The sequence below is a fragment of the Oncorhynchus keta genome, chromosome 10 (genome assembly GCF_023373465.1).
Source record: "Oncorhynchus keta strain PuntledgeMale-10-30-2019 chromosome 10, Oket_V2, whole genome shotgun sequence".
Classification (NCBI taxonomy): domain Eukaryota; kingdom Metazoa; phylum Chordata; class Actinopteri; order Salmoniformes; family Salmonidae; genus Oncorhynchus; species Oncorhynchus keta.
This window is the reverse complement of record NC_068430.1, coordinates 27,623,063-27,633,740: the sequence shown is the minus strand read 5'-3', so window position 1 is coordinate 27,633,740 and position 10,678 is coordinate 27,623,063. Positions and strand designations below refer to the sequence as shown.

The 10,678-nt window shown below is 45.5% G+C and overlaps 1 protein-coding gene across 8 annotated transcripts in view; it reads right to left on the bottom strand.

Moving 5' to 3' along the window:
* LOC118388456 (rap1 GTPase-activating protein 1-like) overlaps positions 1-10,678 on the bottom strand; it is a 171,633-nt gene that overhangs the window by 30,217 nt on the left and 130,738 nt on the right. For 4 of the 8 annotated variants that reach the window (XM_052526766.1, XM_052526761.1, XM_052526767.1 and 1 more), the window contains 7 exons: positions 10,367-10,507; positions 9,258-9,377; positions 6,604-6,713; positions 1,114-1,230; positions 755-890; positions 499-610; positions 302-402 (listed from right to left, as the gene is read on the bottom strand). In XM_052526766.1, the coding sequence (XP_052382726.1) occupies positions 302-402; positions 499-610; positions 755-890; positions 1,114-1,230; positions 6,604-6,713; positions 9,258-9,377; positions 10,367-10,507 (837 nt within the window). Of the gene's footprint in view, positions 1-16; positions 65-301; positions 403-498; positions 611-754; positions 891-1,113; positions 1,231-6,603; positions 6,714-9,257; positions 9,378-10,366; positions 10,508-10,678 lie in introns of all 8 variants that reach the window. The other 4 variants (XM_052526763.1, XM_052526762.1, XM_052526764.1 and 1 more) reach the window with 4 other exon arrangements.

Sequence of the window (10,678 nt, the reverse complement as noted above, 5' to 3'; positions counted from 1 at the left end):
GAGCAACTTCAGGTACCTGCTAATGGACATCCATGTACTGATCAATGGGGAGAGGCTAACAGTTCTGGACACAGACACAGAAAGAGAATGACAAGGTTAACAAATACCACAATTACTGAACAACAATGAAGAGGAAAAGTTTAGGGCATTTATACATTTATAAGCAGATTTATAAATGGTTATATATACCTGTATGTAAGCGGAATGAAATCTGTCTTCCAATGTACACAGCTAGTACAGTGAACGAGCAGAGATGTTACAGAGGATCTTATTATTATTAAATTAGTAAAACCGATCTCACCGATGATGACTTATCCTGTGACCGCTCTGTCTTGTCTCGGCTCTCCGCCTTCTTGAGCTCTTCCCCTTTGCCCCCCTCAGGCTGCTGGGACCGTGCAAGTGCTGTCAGGAAGGGGTAGACAATGGGCCATCATGACAAACAAACTCAACTTTTGGTACCTTATGGCAGTATTGAAAAGAATTCATGAAACAACTCACCTGGAGAGCTGCCCTGGCTGGTGGCACTAGTACTGCTCACACTATCCTCTACCCAGGAGACGTACGCAAATGAGTCTCTCTTGTGTGGTGTTCCAGAAAAGGACAGGCTCTCCTGCAACAAACAAAAGCACAACAGAAATTGTCAGGATCTTTAGCTTTTCGTTCATTTTGAGTGTGTCATTATTATATTGACATGACCTCTATGTGATGTGTGCTGTATGCTAGGGATTGATGGTCGAAAAAGAGGGGCACCTACCAGTCCTGTGTCATACTCTTCGATGCCCTCGTTATCGTGTTCCTCCACCACGCTGGCGAAGCTGCTGGCGTTGGACGAGGAGCGGGACAGATCTTGGGCCTCAGGGATAGAAGGGGCCCTGCAACACATGGCCAAACTACACACCAGGGTTACTCTGACGACTCTAGCACGCACGCACGCACGCACGCACACACACACACACACACACACACACACACACACACACACACACACACACACACACACACACACACACACACACACACACACACACACACACACACACACACACACACACACACACACACACACGTTCTTCAGCATGGGCTTGACAGCACTATTAAGTACTGTCTATTCACCTGTTCTTTGTTGTGGGCATCTCTGGTGAGCTCTGATTAGATGAGTTCTCTGATTTGGGGTCCTGGGAGATGTGTCCACTGTCTGGAGTCCTCTGTGTGCTGGGGGACACTTCCCGACTGAGATTGGAGGGTATAGAGAGGTATCAGTATGGGCTCATAGACATTACTGCTAATCAGTGGAGGCTCCTCAGAGGAGGAAGTGGAGGACCATCCTCTTCTATGTATTTCATAAAAGTAAAAATGATAAAACACTGAAAAGTTATGCTTTTTAGATTAAACTACACTACATATATTCATATCACCAAATAATTGATTAAAACACAATGTTTTGCAATGAAGGCTTACAGTACTGTGTAAGGTAGTAAGTACCATGGTGTAGCCATACGACAACTAGCTTCCGTCATCCTCTTGGTACATTGATTTCAATAGAACACCTAGGAAGGAGGCTCTTGGTTCTCACCCCCTTCCATAGACTTACACAGTAATTAGGACTACCTCCAACCTATCATAGCTCTTGCAGCATGAACTGACATGTTGTCCAACCAATCAAAGGATCAGACAAGGAATCTAGTACTGAAAGCATAAGCTACAGCTAGCTAGCACTGCAGTACATAAAATGTGGTGTGTAGTTGACTCAAAGAGAGAGAAAGACAATAGTTTAACCATTTTGAACAAATGCATTTCTTCAAAAATGAAGGAGAAGCAAGAGAGAGAGAGAGACTTTTTTTTCACTTTCACTTACTTCGCTAGCAAATGCCTGTGGCCAGTTTAGTTACTCAAACACCCGGCTCAAACAAAGGGATGCTATGCTAGCTAGCTGGCTATGACTATCCAACACAACACTTGAACTCTTCCAAGTCAAGGTAAGGTTGTCAAGGTTTTATTCAAGGTTTTATTCATTTATTGCCACCGGGGCCTGATGGTGTAACTGCTTACTGACTATACACTAACATTACTGCATGATTGTAGCAGGTTTACTAATGCACTAGTTCTATTAGCTATGTTGACTAGGATGTTACTTTAGCTAATATGGGGACAACAATGTAGTATGTGTGTAGTGGTTATGAAATGGTTTGGCTTGGAAAGGTTTTTCCGCCTGGTCACATACAGCTGATGTGTTGTTCATTGAAGTCCACACACAGAATGAAAAGGTGAGACGAGGAGAGTGCATAGAGGCAAGAAGGAATACAACGAGGCTGCTATGAAAGTGAACTGTGTTTATGCGTGATCAGGGGTGAATTCATTCTGCCGATTCTGTTGAAAAACGTTTATTTTAAATGGGGGATAAAAATACCTATCAGAGCCCTTGCACCATGAAGTGACATGTTGTCCAACCAATCAAAGAGAATCAGTCTAGTACTGAAAGCATAAGCTTCAGCTAGCTAGCAGTGCAGGGCAAAAAATGTGGTGAGTATTTGTCTGGGTTATGATATGAAGGTTTGGCTTGGTATTATTTTTTTGCCCGGTCACAGACAGCTGATGTGTTGTGCACTGAAGTCCACAAGCTAAGGGAAAATGTGAGATGAGGAGAGTGCGTAGCTGCGAGAAGAAATTAGACATTGATCAAAAGGATCATGCTGTTTCTATGTGGCTGCTAGGAAAGTGAACTGTGTTTGTGTGTGATCAGGGGTGTATTCATTCTGTCGAACAACTTTACTTAAACGGGATAAACATTCCTGAATAATTCTAATAGAAAAACTTGTTTGCAACTGTTGGACTAATGATTACACCCTAGATAAGCTAGATGCAGACAAGAGTGTGCAAGGCGGTATTGAATGTGTCACTGTCTGTCCGTCCATGTGTCACTGTCTGTCATCTCACTTTTTCTTCCGACCTGTGTTTTAAACGTTCATTCATGTAGCAACCTCATGATTGATTTTGGGAAAATTAGAGTATCATGTGGTAGCCTAAACCTATCGATGTTACTGTCACGCCCTAACCGTAGAGATCCTTTTATTCTCTATGTTTGTTTGGTTAGGGTGTGACTCGGGTGGGAAAGTCAACAACCCACTACAAACGGACCAAGCAGCGTGGCCAGGAGGAGCAGACAGAGTGGACAATGGAAGACATTCTGGAAGGAAAGGGATCTTTGGTGTGGGAGGAGATCCTGGCTGGAAATAATCGCCTGCTTGGAAGCAGGTGGAAGCAGCGAGGAAGGCAGAGGCAGCTAGTAAAGGGGCCCAGTGTTACACAGGGTCACGGGCTGGCAAGGAAGACCCCAAGGCCACTCCAAAAAAATGTGTGGGGGGGGCACGCGGTGAGGTTGGCCGAGCTAACTCCCCGTGCTCACGGTAGGTAGGATGGTACTGGTCAGGCACCATGTTATGCGGTGAAGCGCATGGTGTCTACAGTGCGCATTCACAGCCCGGTGCTGTAATATTCCAGCTCCTCGCATTGGCCGGGCTAGAGTGGGCATCCAGCCAGGACGGTTGGTGCCGGATGAGCACTCCTGGCCTCCAGTATGTCTCTTCGGCCCAGGATATCCTGCGTCGGCTCTGCGCACTGTGTCTCCAGTTCGTCTGCACAGCCCAGTGCGTCCTGTGTTAGCACCCCACATTTGCCGGGCGAAAGTAACCATCCAGCCAGGACTGGTTGTGCCGGCTCTACACTTGAGACCTCCAGTGCGCCTCCACGGCCCAGTGTATCCGGTGCCTGCTCCACGCACCAGGCTTCCAGTGCATCTCCCCAGTCTGGTGAGACCTGTTCCGGTTCCACATACCAGGCCTCCAGTATGTCTCCCCAGCCTGGTTTTTTTATTTTTTTATTTTTTTATTTCACCTTTATTTAACCAGGTAGGCTAGTTGAGAACAAGTTCTCATTTGCAACTGCGACCTGGCCAAGATAAAGCATAGCAGTGTGAACAGACAACACAGAGTTACACATGGAGTAAACAATTAGCAAGTCAATAACACAGTAGAAAAAAATGGGCAGTCTATATACAATGTGTGCAAAAGGCATGAGGAGGTAGGCGAATAATACAATTTTGCAGATTAACACTGGAGTGATAAATGATCAGATGGGCATGTACAGGTAGAGATATTGGTGTGCAAAAGAGCAGAAAAGTAAATAAATAAAAACTGTATAAAAACAGTATGGGAATGAGGTAGGTGAAAAAGGGTGAGCTATTTACCTATAGACTATGTACAGCTGCAGCGATCGGTTAGCTGCTCGGATAGCTGATGTTTGAAGTTGGAGAGGGAGATAAAAGTCTCCAACTTCAGCGATTTTTGCAATTCGTTCCAGTCACAGGCAGCAGAGTACTGGAACGAAAGGCGGCCAAATGAGGTGTTGGCTTTAGGGATGATCAGTGAGATACACCTGCTGGAGCGCGTGCTACGGATGGGTGTTGCCATCGTGACCAGTGAACTGAGATAAGGCGGAGCTTTACCTAGCATGGACTTGTAGATGACCTGGAGCCAGTGGGTCTGGCGACGAATATGTAGTGAGGGCCAGCCGACTAGAGCATACAAGTCGCAGTGGTGGGTGGTATAAGGTGCTTTAGTGACAAAACGGATGGCACTGTGGTAGACTGCATCCAGTTTGCTGAGTAGAGTGTTGGAAGCCATTTTGTAGATGACATCGCCGAAGTCGAGGATCGGTAGGATAGTCAGTTTTACTAGGGTAAGCTTGGCAGCGTGAGTGAAGGAGGCTTTGTTGCGGAATAGAAAGCCGACTCTGGATTTGATTTTTGATTGGAGATGTTTGATGTGAGTCTGGAAGGAGAGTTTGCAGTCTAGCCAGACACCTAGGTACTTATAGATGTCCACATATTCAAGGTTGGAACCATCCAGGGTGGTGATGCTAGTCGGGCATGCGGGTGCAGGCAGCGATCGGTTGAAAAGCATGCATTTGGTTTTACTCGCGTTTAAGAGCAGTTGGAGGCCACGGAAGGAGTGCTGTATGGCATTGAAGCTCGTTTGGAGGTTGGATAGCACAGTGTCCAATGACGGGCCGAAAGTATATAGAATGGTGTCGTCTGCGTAGAGGTGGATCAGGGAATCGCCCGCAGCAAGAGCAACATCATGGTAAGCCCTGTGGCAGCTCCAAGCACCAGGCTTCCAGTACGTCTCCTCAGTCCGGTGAGACCTGTTCCGGCTCCACATTCGAAGCCTCCAGTGATTAACCATGGCACGAAGCCTCCAGTGATCCATGGCACAAAGCCTCCAGTGATGATCCACGGCACGAAGCCTCCAGTGATGATCCATTGCACAAAGCCTCCAGTGATGATCCATGGCACGGAGCCTCCAGTGATGATCCATGGCACAGAGCCTCCAGTGATGATCCATGGCACAGAGCCTCCATTGATGATCCATGGCCCAGAGCCTGCAGTGAGGATTCATGGCACGAAGCCTCCAGTGAGGATCCATGGCACGAAGCCTCCAGCGTTGATCTGTGGTCCGGAGCCTCCAGCGACGATCCCCGGTCCGGAGCCTCCAGCGACCGTCCCCAGTCCAGGGCCTGCGGCGAGGGTCCCCAGTCCGGGGTCGGAGCCGCCACCAAATATAGATGCCCACCAGGACCCTCCCCTATAGTGTCAGGTTTACGGCCGGAGTCCGCACCTTTGGGGGATAGGGTACTGTCACGCCCCTGACCGTAGAGATCATTATATTGTCTATGTTTGTTTGGTCAGGGTGTGACTGGGGTGGGAAAGTCTAAGCTTCCTGGTTCTTTGTTTTTCGCCGGGTATGATTCTCAATCAGGGACAGCTGTCTATCGTTGTCTCTGATTGGGAATCATAATTAGGCAGCCTTTTTTCCTTTTCTCTTTTCTCATTGGTGGTTGTTTTCTTTGTTAGTGGCAGGTATAGCCTTACAGAGCTTCACGTTCGTTTTGTTGTTTATTGTTTTGTTGGCGACATTTAAAAATAAAAGAATGTACGCTTACCATGCTGCACCTTGGTCAGGTAATTTCCTTGATGACGATCTTGACAGTTACATTGAACTGGGTGAATGGAATATGAATGACAGTCACCTAAACATGCTGTAATAGAAATAAGCCGTGCTCATAAACGACACTGACCGCCACTGCCGCTATAATGCATATCAGTTTATCGATGGGAAGAGTCAAACACCAACATGTCTCTCCAGTCACCTGGCATATCTTTGAATGCCTCATCTCTTTACCCCAAAGGTTGTGTGTTCGAATTGCGTCGGTGACAACTTTAGCGTCTTAGCTAATAACCAACTTTAGCTAAACACAACAATGCATTTTGCAAGTACTTTAGCATGTTAGCTAGCCATACTCTAACCCTAACCTTAACATATCCCTAACCCTTAACCTATCCCTAACCTTAATCTACAATTAACCTGCTGGCTAACATTAGTATGTGTCGCCATGTTATTAACACAATGGCGACACAGTTGACCACCATTCAGAGTGACTTGGGGCATTGGACCGTACTTCTGGTATGTTTCATTTCTCCATCTCTTTCTATGCTTTCTCTCTGACACCCCATTTTCCTCTTTCTTCTCCATGTATTCCTCCTCTCACCTCCTCTCCTGCACCTCCTGGATGTTCTCAATCCCGATGGCGCTGCTCCGTCTGGCACTGAAGGGCCCAGACTTCTTCCTGGTGGGGCTCTTCCCAGGAATGATCAGAGACTGGGGAGGTGTGGCAAGGTTAGTCAGCCACAATACTATATTCCTCTAGCATGACTTATATAGTAAAAGACAGAGGCTACTGTAGGGCTATAACACACGACTCGGTTTGTTTTACATTCAGTGAAAATGTGAACTCCATTCAAATAGGCATTTGTTGAATGGCATTTGTTGAATGTCATTGAGATTCTACAGCACAATGACTCAAATGCCTTCAGTATTTGATACTTGCTATCTACAACACATGAGAACTAAAATGAAGTGACAGTGACTTGTTGGTGAAAGACTATTTGAGCTACTCCATCATGTTGTATGAGTGAAAGAGAGGAATTTATATACAAAGGTAATAAACCAGTAATTATTTTCACAGACCTTTCCACTTTTGTGACGGATACTCTTCATAAAATCTTATTACTTAAATTTGAGCTTTCTTTACAACCCAGTGGTTTTACCCCACACTTGAGATATAGAAAAGGCTTGCTTTATAAATGGCTATAAAAATATTGGTTTCAGCAGAAAGCAACAGTAATTGAGTCATGCAAAGAGACATAGAACTACACAAGTAAGCGAAGAAAAGAGCAGAGAAATAGCACATTAGAAGGGAGATTTATACATGAACCTCTTCTATTGTTCCTATCCCTATGGCACTGCCGCGACGTCCATGATATCTACTGGGACTTTTCCCTGGGACAAGTAATGACTGAACCACACAGGGGAGGAGGAAGCAGAGAAAGAGAAAGGGATAAAGAGAAAGAGAAAGAGGATGAGAGTAGAAGATACAATAATACCCCACAACATTTCATGCAGCAGGTACCATTTGAACAGCAAGGTGCAAATTAGAATGTGAGCTCACAGTACACCATAAGACACAGAAGACAGGAGACATATTTAGAATGTGAGCTCACAGTACACCATAAGACACAGAAGACAATAGACATATTTAGAATGTGAGCTCACAGTACACCATAAGACACAGAAGACAGGAGACATATTTAGAATGTGAGCTCACAGTACACCATAAGACACAGAAGACAGGAGACATATTTAGAATGTGAGCTCACAGTACACCATAAGACACAGAAGACAATAGACATATTTAGAATGTGAGCTCACAGTACACCATAAGACACAGAAGACAGGAGACATATTTAGAATGTGAGCTCACAGTACACCATAAGACACAGAAGACAGGAGACATATTTAGAATGTGAGCTCACAGTACACCATAAGACACAGAAGACAGGAGACATATTTAGCACATATTGAAAGGCCATTCATATTGAAAGGCCATTCACATTGAAAGACCGTTCATATTGAAAGGCCATTCACATTGAAAAGCCATTCACATTGAAAGCTGGACTAAAGTTAGAGACCACAGAGTGCGGAAGGAAATTTAATAAGATGTAGCATATGGGCAGAATAGCCCGTGTAGCTTGGTCTCACTCTTCTTTCCTTGTAATGACAATGAACAAACACAAGGAGGAGTTTGTCAAATCACAAAGTGGACCTGTTTAAATAGGTAGATGAGAAGTAGAGAGATGGAAAGAAGGGACTGGCACAATCCAAAGGGCAGATTTACTTTTTGGAATGTAGGAAAAAGTCATTAGTAAATCCAATAGTGAATCCACAGCTGTTTCTTTGAATTGCATGCCAGAGTACTTGCAACCTGTAAAGTGACACAAAGTGGGAAAAGATGCATGCATACACTTCTTATCTCGACAACTGCCTGCCATGTACAGCTCCATGCCAGACTGGCTTCCTGCAGCGCCCATTTAACACACATGACAGCATGGTAACAAGGGAGGGCAAGGTAACACTCATGACACCAAGGTAACAAGGGAGGGACTCTGGGTAGTCTGACAGCTAAACTCATCTCTTCGCAAATGACTCTCAGGTTGCCAGAGAAAGCAAATCAAGCCTCACAATCTTATGAGACGCAAAAGTCCACAAAGTCTATGAAGTGGCACAAAGGGTTAAAGGTTCTTTGAGATCATTCACATAAAATCAACTTCCCAAAAAGCACACCACCACCTTCTTATAGCCTCAACAGATCTGTGAGCAGATTATACCATCATACCAAGTCCAGTTACATCTAACATCTCTGATCATCTAACAACTGGATTTAACTATATGAAATGAATATGATTTATGGTGGAGCATGGCTTTGTATGACATGGAAGACACATTTCAGATGAATGTATTCAGTTGTACAACTGACTAGGTATCCCCCTTTCCCATTCTCATGACATGAAAATAAACACTACTGTAAAAGAAACAGTGGTTCATTTGAAAATGCCATGGAATAAGTTATGGAAAAAGGCAAACTATGGTGATGACTGATATGAGGGTACCATATATGAAACACTGTGTTTAATCAAGGGATTTGAGCACAGGTAAGTGCAGGTGGCCAATGACTATCCCACAGTGGAGAGAGGATAGTGTATGTAGTAGTTATTGGGTGTTGTTAGAGGAGGGTCCGTGTCTACTACAGGGGAGTCAGTAGACAGGCCCACGTGGGCCTCTGGTAATACCAAAAGGGTTACTTACTATCCCTGGGGTTTTGGGGGTCTCGGTAAAGCTGCTACTGAGACTAGTGGAGACAGTGTGTGGCTTCTTGTTACTGAGGCCCATGGCATCCATAGACTGGCTTCTGCTGCGGATCACCCGCTACAGAGTACAGAGAGAGATGAGGAGACACGATCGGTGAGTGTGTATGGACCCTAAACCTCACCTCAACCACACTAACCCTGAATTCTAATGATAACCTGTGATTGAGATTGTGCAGGACCGTATGTGAACACTTGAGAGCAGTGTAGATCAGTGAGAGGGAAAGAGTCTAAAAGAGAGAACATGTCTTTTAGTGGAAGAGAGGAGACAGTTCCAGTACTTCACACTGACAGGTAGGTTTGAATGAAGTCTGAGGGTGGGTATTCAGAGGAGAGTGCATAATAATCCTGTAATGTCTTTCAAGTGTTCAGTAGACTCATCCATGAATGATGTGCAGGGCTGGAGAGAGACTGACAGAGAGTAAGAGAGATGCAGAGAAAGAAAGAGAGTGGAAAAGACACAGGGAGAGAGAGAGTGAGACAGAGAATAAGAGAGAGGCACAGACAGAAAGAAAGTGGGAGGGACAGAGAGAGACAGAGAAAAGAGAGCAAGAAAAGAGAGAGAGAGAGAGAGAGATAGACAAGACAGAGCCAGAGAGGAAGAGAGCAGAGTGGCAAATGGGGAGCCATGCGGGCAGCCTCATCCGCTCCCTAATGAGAGGCCATTACAGTGTTCGTCAGAGACACACAATCACAGCTCCTCCACTGCCATGGCTCACTGCCCTGCCCAAGCTCCACCACCCTAATGGTCATTGATGGAGGACTTAGAGTCAGAGTGCTGGATGCACATTGACAGAGACGCTCCCAACTCTCTGATCCTCCTCTGGTCACGTGACACAGTGGGATACGATATGGCAATACCCAATCTTCAACAGCATCAGCGCACTTCCAGAGAGCAAAAACGCTTCCTTTTCTGTGCCTTATTTTTCATGCATGAATACCCAGAATCCCTTCCAGGAAATAAAGAAAGCATTTATTTTTCAATATTCAACCTCTCTCATGCAGGTCAAGTGCCCGATTAAGCTTGCACCTCGCATAGTAGGGGGTTACCTTAAAGGACTCAAAGAAGCCCCCTCCCCCCCCGGCCCCATTCTCCAGTTTGTCCTCGTCCCCTCCCAGGCCCATCATGGACTGGCTGTTGATGTGTAGCTCCTCATACAGGGTCTCCAACAGGGCCGACCGCGTGCGCTCCTGACAACAACACACACTCATCAGTCAGAGGATAGTGTCCTCAATAAAAATCAACACTCGTGCAGACAATTCTGCAGGCATTCAGTGTACAATACAGTTCAACACATGAATGCACACACAGAGACACAAACATGTGCCTTTACAGAGATACAAACAAAGGAACATGAGGAA